The 17,529-nt window shown below is 43.9% G+C and overlaps 2 protein-coding genes across 2 annotated transcripts in view; one reads left to right on the top strand and one right to left on the bottom strand.

The window, feature by feature from the left end:
- Window positions 1-75: 75 nt before the first annotated feature.
- On the top strand, window positions 76-15,315 carry LOC306755966 (lamin-A-like; the record flags this gene model as incomplete). Its single annotated transcript, XM_079240556.1, has 12 exons — window positions 76-92; window positions 301-591; window positions 4,293-4,449; window positions 5,045-5,170; window positions 5,661-5,849; window positions 5,962-6,087; window positions 6,181-6,312; window positions 8,120-8,350; window positions 8,435-8,542; window positions 8,879-8,998; window positions 9,079-9,138; window positions 15,157-15,315. 12 exons carry the CDS (start codon window positions 76-78, stop codon window positions 15,313-15,315), a joined length of 1,716 nt encoding a protein of 571 aa, XP_079096682.1.
- pear1 (platelet endothelial aggregation receptor 1) overlaps window positions 11,692-17,529 on the bottom strand; it is a 72,229-nt gene continuing 66,391 nt past the window's right edge. The window contains exon 20 of the mRNA XM_079241423.1: window positions 11,692-15,542. Coding sequence (XP_079097549.1) covers window positions 15,391-15,542 — 152 coding nt within the window. The 3' untranslated portion in view covers window positions 11,692-15,390. The remainder of the gene's footprint in view (window positions 15,543-17,529) is intronic.

Here is a 17,529-nt window from a genome sequence, read left to right on the forward strand (position 1 = left end):
AGCGTTTTTGTGTCTTTTACTTCGTTCATGTGACCTCAGTCAGTAATCAGCCGGTTAGGGGTGAGAACAGGAAAGATGGGTCAACAAGCACTGTAGCTAAATCATTGATACCAGCTGGGAAAGAAAAAGAAAAACACACATTAATGACAGTGTCACGTCTGTACACAAACAGTAGAGAGTAGAGAGAAGTGCAGTGCATCATGGGACGTCCCCCAGCAGTCTATACCTATTGGAGTGTATAAGACATGTCACCATAACCATAAAATTTATCCAAAAAAGATGTTTTCAGCCTAATTTTAGATGGAAGGGGCGTCTGCTTCCTGAATCCAGAGAGGGACCCATTAACCTCAACGACCAGCTGGCGGTCTACATTGACAAGGTGCGCTCCCTGGAGGGGGAGAACGCCACGCTACGGTGGCGTGTGGCAGACGCCGAGTTCATGGCCAGCCGGGACCTGACAGGGTTGAAGGCGGCCTACGAGTCAGAACTGGCTGAAGCTCGCAAGACCCTGGACCAGGTCACCAAGGAGAGGGCCCGCCTGGAGCTGGAGCTGTGCAAGATCAGGGAGGAGCACAAGGAGCTGAAAGCCAGGTAAAAGGAGTAGTTTGGGAAGGAGAGCACATTTGCATGCACCCACCCACCCACACACACAAACACACACAAACACACACACACACACACACACACACACACACACACACACACACACACACACACACCAGTACTTCATTTGGGAATGATGCTGTGGTTGTCCTGCATCAGCTGTTGGGAATAATATGCTTCTCCTGCTGTTTGCAGCCTGATTTTACTCAACAAACAAACAGAAATAATTTACTTTATGAACAGATGCATCCGAGTGGGAAAAATAAATGATAAATAATCAAATTAAATTTACATAAATTAATTAATGTGGAGACAATAATAAAAATGATGATGATAATAATAATAATAATAACTAGAACTCGCAGGTCCCCTGCTGTCCCTCTCTGCTGTGCTTCATCTCTGTCCCCAAAGCTCCACCCACAACACACACACGTTGCCATGGAAACTGGACATTAGTATCGGCTTGTATTAACATGCTTTTTTTTCCCAGCAGAAGTCACTCTACCAGGTTTAAGAGGATAAGTAAAAGTAATTAAATAAGTAGGAAGTAATAAATAAAACAGATTCATACAGGGATGTCTACACACAATAATAAATACAAATATATACAGTACTCTACAGTAGAGTAGATGTAGAAATGGTGCAGTTCTGCATTGTATGCAACCATGGGGCCTGAGATGATCCTGCTTTTTGTGGCTGTTTTTTTTTTTTTTTTTTTACCTGAAATCACAGATTTCACTCTCAGTGATGGTGACAGCTCTTATTCAGTCCCTGTTGCAGGAACAAATCGCTACAGAAGATGCTGCTGGGTTTCTGCGAGCTTCACCTCACATTTGGAAAACAGATACGACTAAATAGTTTGTTGTGGTTTTCTGGTGGTGCAGTCTACTTAGGAATCATCTTATCAAAGAGCACATCGGGATGGAGCGGCATGTGAAAGTAAAACAGCAGTTCTGGCGAAGGGACCGGCCTGTTTAACACCGCCCCAGGTGCACGGTGAGAATACCAGACATTCTGCCTGCAGCACTGTGTACAAATGATTTAAAGGCATTGAGGAAATGCATGTTAACTGGAAAACATAGATGTGTGTGGAATGTAGTTTAGTGAACTTGAAGCCCGGAGCATCTTGTACAAATTGAGACAAATAAAGAAGACAAGAAACACGCCAAGCACGGGCCTCAGATCTGATCAAACCAATCACATGTCAACAACTTCCAGCTAGGTTGCTGGTTGCGAAAAACAAACCGGTTTAATAACGTGATAAAGGATGGACTCCGTTGCTTGTTAAGACTGTATATGTGAACAATTCAATTACCATTCACACTGTTTAGATCTGATTATTAATTTAATTATTTTCAGTGCATCTGTTTTACCCATTAAGGCTTTTTTTTCTCATTCTGTGCCTAATTCATATTTTAAAATCCATTTTTTATCCATTGAAGTAACCAAACTAAATTAATTTTCTTTTCTATTGTGTCAAACAATAAATAATCCAGCAAATATTTTTAATGATATATTAATATATTTCCAGGAATCTACAGAAAAACCAAATTAGCAGTAATCAGAAGCAACAACTTCTTTTCTAACCTGGGATGGGAAAATTACTGTGGTGTTTTTGCGGGTCTTTTATGCACAGTTTGTTGCCAAGGACCTCAGAAAAAGACTGCCTATTGCATCATCTGTTCTCATGTTCGTAAAAAAACTAAATGTTTTAGAATAAAAACCTTCGAACCCGGTGAGTAACTAGCTGCTAGCTAGTAGAACTACAGTAGCTGCTAGCTTTCTGCTGTCTCCATCATTTACTGTTTCTTGTTTGCCACAGAGACACTTTATAGGGATGGACAGGAAGTCCATCATCGGTCTGTCCCATTAAAGTGTCTGTGCAGATCAGGTGACTTTTATGCTTCTGCTACACTTTGCAGCTGTAGTTCTGTTGTTTTATTATTCAGAAAAAAATCATTGTTGAAGATTTATTAACCGACATAGAATCTGCATGACTGAACATCATCAATATTGATGATATTTCTCTTATTATTCATGCCAAATGCAGTCATATTTTATGTTAGCATTTCAGATGGTGAGAAATAAATGTTTTAAGGGACAATGACAATATCACTTTAAAGTAGGCTGGGAACTGTCCTGCAGAACCCCTTCAGTGAAGTTTTCATTGGGTTCGTTGTCCTCTGTTGTAGCGCTACAGGACGGCACTGAACCGTTTAGTTGCAATCACCTTTACTTCAGCAACCAAAAGCTAACAAATAGAAAAGAACACACCAGCCACATAAACCCCACATGGTTTTCATTCAGCTCAAGACTAAAATTAGCAGTCATCTCAGGTTTCTGGAGCTTTCTGTGTAACTCTGTGCGGCTGGAAAAATGCTGTTCTGTATTGGAAGAGAGGTTAGAAACAACAGTTGTTAGCTCATGCAGCTTAAATCAGAGTCTTATTGGTGCAAATGAGGATTAATCACATTTTTGGTTGTAGAAATTTTGTGATTTCATCCAAGACCATCAGCTGATGTGTCAAAGTGTCCTCTGGCACTGAGATATTCCTGTTTACTTAAAATGAAAGCATCAAGAAAATGCGATTCAACCTGTTATTAAGAAGTGATGCCACATTTTATCAGTTCTACAGGTTCAGCCTGGATGGAGAAGTTGATGTTTTTGTTTGTCTTTCATTGGAAGTTTACAAGTTTTTCCGGTTCGATTAAGTTTTTTTAAAAGGTGAAAACCAGGAAACCCAAAACCATTGTAGTAAACATTAACATGTTCTTGTCTTAGTCTGATAGATAGATAGATAGATAGATAGATAGATAGATAGATAGATAGATAGATAGATAGATAGATAGATAGATAGATAGATAGATAGATAGATAGATAGATAGATAGATGGATGGATGGCGTGGGAGGCGAGGCAAGGATGGGGGCTTTGTGAAATGGGTGAAGGCTGAAGTCAGGTACCAAGGTGATCCAGTCACTGATGTGGAGTCAGGAGGTCTTGGCAAGATATAGTCAGGCTCACCTTGACACGATTTGGGCTGTGGAAAGAGCCTCCTTGACAGAGGTTACACCCTCTTCCAGTGGACTTTATACTTGCTTGATGGCGTCAACAAGATTGAGGGGTATTCATTGCCTCCTTGCTATGTACATGTGTACTGAGGTTGCCTCTGTCTAACCTTGGGTGGAGGAATGGCTCCTCAGCAGGTGACCTCAATTACTCCATTTTTTATGCTGGTGAAACCTGAACTGGCGCTATTACGAGGAACAGCACCCACTTATTTAAACCCGAGAGATGCTTTGTCATTGGACGTCTGTGCTAAGGACTGTCCACAACATCCACTAAACATCAGGGTGTTCATGTGTGCATTTACCACCAAGTCACCTTTGGTCACAGGTGGATGATAGTGTTGTAGTTGTGTCGTCAGATGCAGGTAAAGACAAAGAAAGAAGCCTCAGTTGATCACCTTGATGATGAGTTGATGAGTTGGACCTAATGTGGACATATGCTGCTTGATCTTGGTCGTCTTGGGAACACATGGCCACAGAGTAAAATATTTTCTTGTATTTCTGTCCAACTTTATTGTGTGGCATCTTTCAAGCAGAGATATGACTGACACCTTCAGCAGGAGGTGACAAGGACACACACAGCTGAAAATCTATCACAACATCTTTCATCCCCATTGCCACAGGAACACTAAGAAGGAATCTGACTTGGAAGCAGCTCAAGCCAGGCTCAGGAACCTGGAAGCCATGTTCAACTCTAAAGACGCTGCCCTCACCACTGCTAATGGGGAGAAGCGAACCCTGGAGGCTGAGGTAAAGGACCTGAAGGGCCAGGCATCCAAGGTAAAAAAGCTTTTTATTCAAACTGAGATTCCATGTGGTGTTTGTGGTGAGGAAGGACGCATTTCATTCCTCAGAGCAAATGCAAAGCGATAGATAAAAGTCATAGATGCGTGTGTGATGATCATGCAGTAGCTCAGCATCAGGACCAGGAAGCAACAGGATCAGTTCAGCTTAAATACGGAAGAAGATCATGCCAGAAAGCATGAGAAGAAATGGCAAAATCAACTTTTAACACCTGCAGGTTGCTTCGAATCGGCAGCTGCAACCTGTTGAAGAACTGACATGTGAAATGTTTGTCTCTGCACGTCTTCTCGCTCCTCCTGCAAACTGCAGAAAAGTCTCAATGAAGTAAATAACTACATGCAAACCCTCCAGGGAGTTGATTATGAATGAGAAAAGGTGGTAAAATAGAGGCGGCTGCATCTCTGCTGCAGGTTTCATCAATGAATTTTACCACCAAACTCCCAGCCACAGCTATGGCCTTTCTCCCCCTACTGGCCAAACTGTGGAACTGCATGCTTTCTCCTCTAAGGAGGCCCAGAGTCTAATGAAAGCTGAAATCCTCTCCCTTTACCTCCTTCCTCCTCCATCCCAGCTGGACGTTAACTTGGCTGATGCCAGGAAGCAGCTGCAGGACGAGATGCTGAGGAGAGTGGACGCTGAGAACCGCCTGCAGACCCTGAAGGAGGAGCTGGAGTTCCAGAAGAATATCTACAATGAGGTTTGTGATCTTCTATTTTACCCATCCATCTCAGTGGTTTGTTGTACTTCTCATCTTTTCTGCAGGGTATTGATTTGCTTCCAAACACCTACTTGTTTTACATTTCCTCTCCAGATGTGTCTCACTGATGCACTTTTTGAGTCTCACCTCACCTTCAAGATTGTTTTCCACATTACAACAAAAGAAAAGCTCATATTTGTTTAAGATTACTTTTTTATCATAAAGCCTTAATTTTCTTTATTGTTGCTGCATTTGAGCCAAAACAGGAAATAGCAGTTTTCTAGATGGGAATGTGTAAAGATTTCCCTGCAGGATCGCTGAACAAGTAATTACTGCACAGTAACTGATTTGTCAATATGATTAACTGTATTGACAACATACCACTTTTGCAGGAGGACTGTTAATTATCGTTTGTGATGCATAAAAGAAACAAGAAAATTAACTTAAATACAATACAAATAAACCAGAATGTGTCTGCTGGTGTCTGCAGGAGCTGCAGGAATCTCAGCAGTGGTACGAGTCCCGTATTGTCCAGATTGACACCAGGCGGCATCAAGAGAATGAGAACAAGCTAGCCGAGGCTCTGGCCAAGATAAAATCCCAGCATGAGGTCCAGTTCCGCCTCTACAAGGAGGATCTGGAGAGGACTTACAAGTTGAAGGTAGAGGAGCTGTCGCCTGTCTGTCTTTCTGAGCAGCTTTCACAGATGAAGTATGAGTGATTGGAGGAAGTGTCAGGCTCAGCAGCAGTTATCTGACCACTGCTGATCGCTGATTGTCTCTGCCCGACAGCTGGAAAAAGCCCTTCAGTCGGCTGAGAGAAGCAGCAACTTGCTTCAAGCGGCCCACAAGGAGCTGCAGGAGACCCGCACTCGTCTGGAGACAGTGTTGCGCGAACTGAGTCAGCTGCAGAAGCAGGTACACATCTTACTTTGTGGAGCTTTTACAGACCATGCAGCAGAAACTCTTCCTCTCTGTTTCTGTTTGGCTAATATGCATTCTCCTCATCAGCTGAAAGAAAGCGAGGCCAAAGTGCAGGAGCTGCACATGCGTGTAAAGGACAAAGATCAGGATATAGCAGAGATCCGAGCCCAGACAGTGAACAAGTACCAGGAGCTGCTGAACATCAAACTAGCCCTGGATGTAGAGATTTGATGCTTACAAAAAGCTGCTGGAGGGAGAAGAGGGGAGGTGAGGATGCTCATGTGCAGGACAACGAGGCTCGTGTCATATGTAGGGAAGAAAGAGGTGCTACTCCAGACCTTTACTTGCTGCATAACAGAACAGACCTGAGCTGTCGAACCAGGTTGGATGCGCTCTGCAAGTCGAATGAACTGAGCAGCAGCGCTTGCATTTAGTCACATCATCAGAACATGGTGATCTTTTGAGGAACATGGAAGATTGAAAAGGCTGCAGCTGATCCAAACATGACCAACAAGCCTACAACTTTTCGGAGGCTGTCACTCGCCATGCTCAACGTTTGCAATACTGTACTCACATCTTCAACCTTTATGCTTCGAAAGGCTGATTTATGATCTACATTCAGACTAATACAGTGCTTGTCGTTTGTGTTCTGCTTCTTTCAATCACATATTTTGGTTAGGTTTTGGTGCCCTTTGGGATGCATAGCCTTAACAAGCTAACAGAGTGGTACTAGCATATTCCCAGCCATACATCTAGAGTATGTGGAAGGATGACTCATTTCATGGCACACATTTAGGGTGATTCTCAATTCTCCCCCTTCCACTTAGCCCTTCCCTCCATATTGTGCAATCATGTGGGGAGAAGGGGTATCCCAATTCTCCTTTGGACAAGGGCTAAGGGGGAAGGGTGAGGGCTACACACGCCTTAAAGTGAAGATTTTCCAGGACCACACTTCATTGAAGAAGGGGTAGAAGCGTACGGCTGGCAATTACTCGTTCCTGTACAGCGCGTTCACCGGCAACATGTCTACCAATGCTGAAAAAGATTTCACGCATTTAAGTATTTTCAGCATTAAAATACAATTCAATAACAAGACTGAAATTATGGCATTTTATTTTATGATCGTATGTTCTGCTCTGTGAAAGTTTGCGACAGTTAGCACAAGAGGCTAGCATTTGCTGAACTGCTGGTTTGATATATGAATGCATAAAACCACTGTGACTGTTTTCTTTCAGTGACAATCATCTATATGTTGTAGCATTTCCTTTACTTTTGTGCACTGTGCTAAATTGTATCATATGTTTTAACCAGGGACACCAGAACACACGAGGGCACTTATCCGCTACAGAGCAGAAAAAGAGGAGGTTACTTTTTACGTTCCTGTTCTTGGACTAATTTCTGTTAAAAAGCCTCTATTAAGTTATAATTACATAAAGAAGTTACACGTGCAATTCCCATGTTGTGAATACAATATCTGCAAAACAACGTTCAAGGGACAGTAGTTCCCGTTTATGCAGTTTACACAGCTTTAAAACTTTTATACAATTACTACTACAGTCTGTATATTTACATTTAATAATAATAAAAAAAAAAGAATCAAGCTATGCATATGTATCTCATAGACAACTTGTATCTGACCCTTGTAATGGAATGCATTGGGCTAATGAAAACAAATAAAAAATTTCTACTTTCGTTACAGAACTTTCAAAAAAGAGGTGTGTTTGGAAGGAAAGGTGACTGGCCAACAAGCAGACAAAAAATGGGAGATATTCCGATTGCCCAGACAACAGAAAGTAGCATGGCTGTCGACAATGGCATCTTGGAAAAAAACAGTCACTGTTTGCGTAGCAGCTAGAGTGCCACAGCTTAATGACGTCATGGTGTAGTGGTATCCCATTTCTTAGGGGAACATTTTCACCACTTGACACTTACCCCTCCACTGGGGGGGCGAGAGATAGGGCTAGGGCTAGGGGAAGGGGTAAAAGATAGAATTGAGACTCAGCCTTATTCTCTTTTCAGCCCGCAGCTTTCACCAAAATCCACCCCCACCAAGGTGATTGTGACACGGCCCCCCATATCAGGATCCAGCAGCAAGAAGAGGCGCCTCAACGACGATGACGGCGAGACCTCCAGCATGGTGGGAGGCACCGTCACTAAGATCTGCATCAGTCAGCAGGCGAGCACTAGCGGCTGCATCAGAGTGGATGAGGTGGACCTGGAGGGGAAGTTCATCCGTCTGAGCAACAAGTCTGACGAGGTAGCTGCTTTATATAACCCTCCAGGTGTTAAGTCTCCGTTTTCTGTCCGGTCATCCGTCCATCCTCACACGTCTCTCCTGCAGGACCAGTCGCTGAGCAACTGGCAGGTGAAGCGACAGGTTGGGAGCAGCACCCCCATCCTCTACAAGTTCCCCTCCAAGTTCACCCTGAAGGCTGGAGGAACTGTGACTGTAAGTTCCTCTGAGTCCAGCGGGTCTGTTTGTAAGCCAAGTGACGTTGGTCGCTATGGTAACACACACGATGCACGTCCTCTTCGTTATGAAGGACAGAAAACATCTGAGACGGAGGCATTAGCAGCTTCCCGTCATTCTGGAGCGCCTTTGGTCATTTAGGGGAAAAACAGAATACAGTGATTTACAAACATCACCGTGGAGGATTGTAAACCCCCCCATCCTCGCCCCCCCACTCCACACTAACGGTATGATGGAGCCTCCAGGTGGAGGAGGAGGAAACAGAAAGCAGTTTTATCTCCTACTAGTCTTCTCTGTGCTCCTTCCCCTTTTCAGATCTGGGCTTCATCCGGCGGTGGAACCCACAACCCTCCCACCGACCTGGTGTGGAAGAGCCAGAACTCCTGGGGGACCGGCGACCTCCTGCAGACCTCCCTCATCAGCGCCAGCGGAGAGGTCTGACCTCCCGTCTCTGAGATTCCATGTCTTCTTTCAGCTGCAGCGAGCTAACATTTTCCCTCTGGCTTCACCTCCAGGAAATGGCCACAAGGAAGGTGACACGCACCCTGTTCCAGGACGATGAAGATAAGGACATGGTAAGCTGCTCAGCTTTCCAGGAACCATCCTGCATGTTGCGGAGCAGCAGTAGAACAGCTGTTTGTCGCCCCCTGCAGAGCGCTCACAGTACCAGCTGCGTGGAGAAACCATACAACCTGTGTAGACGTGGGAACTCCGGGGGGCAGCCGTTGCAGCCCAGTGGTGATGAAAGATCTAAGGAACAATCCTAACTCATGTTCACCAACAAACCCAGACAGGTACAACTACCATTAAAATACAACCTCAATTCCAAAAGGTTTGGGTGATGTTGTTGTTGGAAGTTTCTGTCAGAAGATGCTACACTGTGCTCATAAAGGGATGGACATGGTCAGCAGCAATACTCATCTGTAGACCATCTGCTTCAAGGTTGGACTGATTGGGTGTTTAGAGATGATCTGCAGACCCTGGTTGGAACCAGTGCTGATTGGACTTCCTGCTGCCTTTCTATCATCTCCAACCATCTGGCTGGAAATTTAGATGAACCTGATTGTGAATGGACTGTTGAAAGTGATGCAATTTTAACATTGCATTTTCTTGCCTTGTCACTTCCTCCTCAGGTCAGGTGAAGCTGGAGAACTGCTCCATCCTGTCAAAACCAGACCTCACCTGAACGCACCACCTCCTGCAGCCCACCAAGGAGAAGAGTTTCCTGCTGTTGGGATGTTTTGCATAATTTTTTTGTAACTTTTATAGCTTTTTATATAGCTTACAAAGTTATTTCATTCAGGTTTATCTGCAGGTTAGATTTTCTTCCAGGTTTGCAGAATTTTAATGTTTTGCTTTCATATAATCAGCTTATGTTACTCAATGTCTGCTCTGCAAAAGCTTGTACTGTATTCTGCTCACACACTCGCACAAACAAACATACACACACACACACACACACAAACTGACCAGCGATTGTGCTTTGATCCGAGCCAAAGAAAGCTAAAAGGCTGTTAGCTTGTTCGCTAATGTTTTTTCCTGCACAGACCAGTTTTTTATTTGGTTTTCAGCAGGTAAAGACATTTACTGGATACGTTGAATGTAAAGTAATCATAATTATACTTTAAAATAATGTCTTTGTCATTGTCACATTACAGTTTATAAAACAACCAGTTTGAAATTCTAAACCAGATTAATTAACAGTCAGGTCAGATTACTGGATTCAGAAGCCAATAACACCACTTTCCCATCGCTAAGCCCCGCCCACCATTGTTACTGTTGCCACGCCCCCTTCCCCACCACCAGAGTAACGGTTGGGAAATATCAGAAAGAAGAAGACGGAAAGGACAGCTACGTGCTTTTGAGAAAACATCATGTGTCAGCAGAGCAACGTTGATGAAGACAACATTAAAAACGACGTGATGGCTCAGAGTTCCCGTTGCACGACTCGACCTCGCGACGCCTTTCCTATTCTTGAATGGAACAAACGTAAAGAAGAGCAACAATGTTTTAGCATGAGCAATGAGTCAGAATATCGTTTTAGTTTAAGCCAACTTTATTGGTAAACAACTAACTGACTCACTGTTAAAGCTCAACTAGCTCTCTGTAAATATTCTACTAGTCTTGTCTTGTCGCTAACAGTTTTGTGCTCGCTAGCGTTAGCATCTTATGTTGGAACAAACATGACAGCTTTTTGGTTTCTTCGATGGATTCAGCTGCGGGTGGTCTTCCTCACCGTTTCATCCATATTCAGCTTCTTTCCAGTTGGGTTTTGTAAAAGGCAAACAAAAGGTTTTGTACTGTTTTGGCATTTTGTGCAGGAAGAAGATGCTTGCCAGACCCTTCTCGCTCAGTTACCATTGCTAACATATGATTGGTCAGTGGTGTGTCCAAGGCAGGATTAAAAGTGCACAGGCCTCTGGGCCCAGAGTGTTCCAGGGGCCCCTTTCCCACCGCAACATTGTGAAAATTGTGAATGATACACTGTGAAATGACATTTCTAACATCTGTCAGCCAATAGTACCAATCACTAGACATTGTGGTGTAACTATCTGGCTTTTATATACATTTTGTTTCATGTCCAAACTGCTGGTGTTTGCCCTATGTGAGCCCTATGTGGGCGTGGGCCCCTGGGCCTGTGCCCCTTAATGCCCATTGGATAATCCGGCCTTGGGCAGGATTTAGCAAAGGGTGAATTAGAGCCATTTGATAAGAAATCTGATTGAATCTTCTTCAAATCTTAATTGTTGAATCACTCGGGTTAATAGGTGGCAGTATCAAGTATGGGAGCAGTCAGAGGACTAAACTGCACAGCAACACCGGTTCCTGCAGGTCCTCTCAGCACAGCAGGCCGAATTCATCTACATGTCACCATCTACATTAACTAATTTGCATACAGGTTGTAGTAATTCTTCTCTGTCTGATCAGCTGTGCTTTGTGTTGCTACTTGACTTCCTGCTAAGCTTTGTGGCTTTTTAACAATGTAATGATTAAAATGACTGTAAATATGTTTATATTGTTTCTAGCTGTTATTTCCTGCATGAAGAACACCGTCATCAAAAGTGCAGACATTTTTATTTACATATAAACACAAACATGCCCGCAGTTACATTCAAAGTTACATGGCTTGTAAAAGGAAAAATAAAGCTACACAGTTACATCATTTACAGCAAAAGGTTCAATCTTTTCTAACTGGTAGAGTTTACTGGTCTGAATCAGAACCACAATGTTGCAGTTTCTAAAGGCAAAACGCGACCGAAGGTTAACGTAGAGCTGACATGTAGCATCCACATTAACCTGCAGGAACACGACTGGCTGCAGGTGAGGTCAGGTTGGCACCTCAGAGCTGTGGGTTGTTCAGACTGGAGTCTGATGGAGGGATTAGATTATAATCTGAACATCCACATGGAGAAACGTAACAGCATCATTCCTGCAAAGAAAACATCATTCTCATCTCCTACAACACATTCAGGATACTGCATTACTTTCCATCCATCTCCATCCTCCTGCACCTCTTGTAGAAATCAAAGCCACACATCCTGACAGAAATCCAGATTTCTGAAATGCACCCGAAGGAGAGAGGAGGAGCTAGAGGAGAAGATCCAGAAGTGTTTCCCTTTACTGATGTCCTCTCAGCGTCTTACAGGGCGATGAACATTAGAACCGCCCTGGAATCTGAATAAAAGTAAAAACTCGCCATCAAATCAACATGTTTTAGTCTGAAATGCGAGGAGACGCGTGAGTGAAGCAACTTGATTTGGTAATTATACTATTTTCCTCGTCACATCTTAAAATAGTGGTGCTGGTTTCAGAGCTTTTGTTTCCTCTGTTGTGGAATTAATATTCTGTATTATTCTGTCGGTCTGTTGGCAAACGAAGACGTTAAAAGAAATGAAAAATGATGTAATATTAACTCCAAGCAAAATGAGAAAAATGTTCAAACTTGGATCACGTAACAACACGTCAAACTGAGAAGTTAAAAAACTTGGTTTGTGCATCATATCCTATTTGAAAGTTTATGTTTTCCACTCCCTTTTATTTTATCGGTTCATGGCATCAGTGGAATGGCTGATATTGGATATTGATACCGTGTAACATTTGACCACTCGGGGTGCTAAACCTTTAACTTTCCTCCAATCACACGACACTGTTGCCAAATTAAACAGTTTCCATCTGTGTTGCTTTGTTAATTACATTAATTATTGGAAATGCATTTAATGTTCGCAAAGCAGCCCAACTAGTGCAAAAATGTTGTGGGAGTCACGTTAGCTTTGGTCTGTAGCCGATTAGCTTCAACAAGCTGTATTTAGCTTCTACTAAACAGCAAACTAAAGACGCAAACGTATCCTGCAACGTTTCTGCAGCTCATCAGGCCTTATTACCGTTGTTCTGAATAAAAACTAGCAGAAAAAGGTGAAAAAGTTCATCACATGTTGCTACGTTGGTACAACCGGCAGAGAGCTAGCTTAGCAGTCTGCTAACACTGAGGCAAACAGAGTTTTCCATCAACGCTGGTCTTCCATCAGACTCCAACCAGCAGGTGGACTCGTGTCTTTCCTCTGGAGCGATCCCTCTCCTGCTTTCTCTTTCCGGCCTTCTCAGATGTTTTCACCTCCTAACTTTGTTCAGACATGACCAACTTTGGTTGGAAGAGGAGGAAAAAGCAGCACAAAGCAAAGCCTCTGTGTTTACCAGGCGGCAGCCTCCGGTGGTTAAAAGTGAAGCCTTTGTGGAAGTGCATAAGACTGCAGTTCCCCCTTCATCCACTAGAGGCTGCCAAACAGAGCGAATCCCCATAGACTCCTATGTTAAAAAGACCAACTTCACAGCAGAAATAAACATGTTTACAGCAGAAATAAACATGTTTACAGCCTGGTACAAAAATCCATTTTAGGTTTAACAGGTCAGGTTTACCTTCAGGACAACTGTGGGGGGAGTGAATCTTTTTCGTACTCGCCCGTTTAAAAGTAATTTAATCTCGAAATTCGGCATGTTTAGGGGCGTGTCCTTTTGATTGACAGGTACCAATCTCCCGCTTCAAGTCAGAAGAACGTAGAACAACCGCGGTTTTAAGACGGTTAACAATGTGACTTAGCTTTAGCCCGCTTACCTCCATTAGCTGGTTAGCTTTTAGCTGCAGAAAACTTGGAGTTCGCTAGATGTCAATCATCCACCGTGACGCTCACAACCCCCCTCTCAGCTCCGCCTCTTTGCCCATATTTGTATTTTCCGTGCGAGACGACATGCATGCCCCTGCCAAGATGGCGACGGTAGGAACCGCCTACCGAGCTTCAATTCAGCTCTTCAGAAACCTACAGGTGACGTCACGGAGGCTCCGCCCATCTTGTTATATAGAGTCCATGGTGTTTACAGAGGGGGGGAACTGAAAAGCAAAGTGCTCCGGGTCACATGATCCCACGAGAGACGGAAAGTTACAAAGTCTGGTTTCTGAAGATGGCAGCCACCTCGGACCGCCAACATGCGTTAAAACCCCAGAAATCATCCATCATTACTCACATCAAGATGATGTTTGGGTCAGAAGTTACACCATGTCGATATCGCCGATATCATCGATACCAATGCTGTTACTGGTACTGATAATATGCTGCAGTTTTATCTGGACGTAAATGTTCACAAATATAATTTTTTTTAAGTCTCTTCAGCGTCTGTGACATCTGAACGAAGGAAATTGGTGCAGCATATCATTCGGTTAACAACGGATCTACACAAAGGCCTGATTCTGATTCTACAGATCCCGTTAAAGATGTGGAGACCGTCGCTGTTTCCGACCTCGTCTCCTGGGACTGGAAGTCTGACGGTACCTGAAAGGTCAAGTGTCTGACATTATTCCGTTGACCAGTAAATGAAAATGATCTTCAGTCTTGTAAACACATAAAAGAAGGTTTTCATCTCAGAGCAGAGCTGCTCTACATTCATATCTCTATATTTACAAAGTTTTCCTCTGACAGCAGCGACGAGCCACATTAGCCAGCAGAATTATCACCAAATCTGCCTTTTTTTCTTTCTTTTTAGTTCAGCAGCCATAAGGAGAATAAAAACATGAGTTTATCCATCAGAAAAAACACATGATTCACATGAATACACACATGAATACACACATGAATACACACATGTGAATCAGGTGCAAACATGCAGTTTGGGAACCATTTCATTTGATCCACATGTGATGAAGATGTGATCACAAAAGCCAGACACGTGTTATTCACATGTGAAGTGTGTGTGATTTACATGTGACTTTTATGGTCTTCACATATGCTTCACATGTGTCAGCCACATATAATTCACATGTTGTTTCCATGTGATTTGCTGTAAACCGAAGGCGTCAAACAAAAGGGAACTTTTGTGATTTGCATCTGGTCTTCGTTGTTCTTCACATGTAATTAGCATGTTAACCACATGTAAACCAAACAAATGTTCTTCACATGTGACTGGCATGTTCTGTGGATCAGATGAAAATGTTCCAGAAACACACGTGCATGTGGTTCCCATGGCGACGTGTTTCCACATCAGATGAAGGAAAAACAGACGCAGCAGAAATTTAAACCCAAACTTTCCCCAGTGGTTGTGTTCAGGTGGGTTTTCTCCCCCATGAGAGGCTGAACCCCCGCTGGCGTCTCCACACACCAGCCTCCCTCCTCTTCCTCACCGGCTGGCTCTTCAGCCTGGATGCCAAGTCTGTGACGGTGGGGGGAGTACCACCTAAAGCCCACAAGGGGGCGGTGTTGTGTTGAAGTGAGGCAGCCTCAGTTTACCAGCTTCATCATCATCATCCTCGTAGTGAGGAGGAGGGAAATGTTGCTCTGCTTTCACTGAAGCGTTCTCCTGGGGGAGGGGCCTGGGGAGGGGGGGCGGCGGACCGGAGGGAGGTCGTAGTGACCCGGGATGTGGCTGTTCACGGGGAGGTCGTAGTGGCTCTGGGGGTCCTCGTGAGGAGCGTGTCCGAGGGACCTCTGCCGCTCTGGGGACAGAAGAAACTCCAGTTAGTTTGGGAAAACCTGGAATTTCTGGTCAAAAGTGTCCTGGAATCTGTCCTGGAATCTGTCCTGGAACGTGTCCTGGAATCTGTCCTGATATATGTCCTGGAACGTGTCCTGGAACGTGCTTATTGAAAGTCGTCTAATGAAGCTCAGAAACACGTTATTTACATGTTTTAATATTTTATCGGATGGATCTGAAGAGCTGGAAGTCGTGGAGTGCTTCGCATTTTACTCTCCAACCGCCACTAAACCTGTTGTGTTTGTGCAACATCAGCTGAGACGACGTGTCTTTCTGTGGACTGACTTCAGCTTCTTAAAGGTGTTTTCAGAGCAAATCCAGTCCTGGTTCAGTTTTAATCAACAGAAATATCCAACATGTCCCAGATTTAAAGAAAACAATCCGTTGCCTCCTTTAATGAAACCTAAGAAGCAGGTGGAATAAGAAGCTGCAGGACCACCCTGGTTTTCCTTCCTCCTGCTCTTCCGCTTCCTTTCAGCGTCTCTTCCTCAATAAAAGCAGATCTGTGTTCATCAGGAAGCGTCTCCTCCCCAGCTGTCAAACAGCAACAATCCCGTCTGCAGCTTTGACTGACTGAGACTCTGACAGAGAGGTGATGACCTCTGCCGACCAGGTTATCGCTGATCGTTCTGCTGCAGGATTTCTCCAAAAGTAACGAGCAGATTTACATGAAAAGAGACGAATCTGGATCCTGAATGACCAGAAGCCTCCGTGGCAGAGGTGAAGGCTTCTTTTATGCTCTGGTTTCTACTGCAGAAGCTTTTATTTGTTAGAAACGGATGTAAAATCTGCTGCAGGAACAGACTCAGTAGAAGCTGAATAGAGTCGACTTTCCATCAGCTTCCTTTTAAAGCGACGTCGTGACGTCTGTCGCTTCATGTCTGAACGTCTAAACTTGTTGTCATCGCTGTATTTTGACCTACACTGATAATCAGAAGAGGACGTTTACATGGTTTCTTTTAAAGCCACGCTAAACGGCAGCTTTCTGTTGCAGTAAAGGCAGCTGGGGAAGCTTCCCACCAGCTGTCCGTCCAGCTTCACTGCAACGATGAAACCAGGTAAACATACGGTTCCACAGGAAGGAGAGATCCAGGTCTCAGAGTCTGTCGCTGCAGCAGAGGTTGGATTTCTACTTTCTACAAGTCATCTTCATGCACTAAACCAGACAATTCCAGTTGGAACAACGAGGTAATCTGGTTTACTGACTGAGTAGAACAAATGGAGACGACTGAGGATTTTTGACCCACGCCAGCTACCGTTGTTGAAACAAAATGGTGAGGCGCTACAATGCATCATGCTTTTACCGTGATGCGTGATTTTAGCATTAGATCAGCGGCCCTCACTGTTAATCCAACAAGAGCCGCACTCTATATCCTAAGACAAGAGGAGAGTCACTTTTTCCAAAGAAAAAAGCTCGTTTCGTTTCCTGCTACGTTGCCAAATCAGTAACTATGAGGCCAGATCAGTCTCAGAAACTTTCTGTTTCACAAATGAACATGCTCTAATTCACAAATATAATTTTGATGCACACTTTTATATATTTTCACAGATTCACACGAATTGCTGAACGTGCATTTCCAACCTGCTTCTCATTTGCGAACATCTCAGTATTTGTGACAGAAATCTGTACGGTGGATTTTGAGACTCCCCTGACGTCGCAGGTTAACAAATGTTACCATTGGTGGAAAAATCTGTCAATCAAATTGACAACTCTGACAGATTCATCAGTTGACCAGGTGTATTTGCTTTCAGCCAATCATACGGCTCCTTACATTTTCTCCACACTTTTAAACCAGTAGCAGAGCGACTGTTACTGAGACACGACGAGATCCAAAAACTGAGAACAGCAACTGTCAATCCTGTACCGTCAAATGCTGCGGATGTCTGCGTTTCTCCACCGGCAAATATGCCGTTTTGTCAACTGCTGCTGTAAAACAGCCAACGCCACA

The sequence above is a fragment of the Telmatherina bonti genome, assembly GCF_933228915.1.
Source record: "Telmatherina bonti genome assembly, chromosome: 5".
Classification (NCBI taxonomy): domain Eukaryota; kingdom Metazoa; phylum Chordata; class Actinopteri; order Atheriniformes; family Telmatherinidae; genus Telmatherina; species Telmatherina bonti.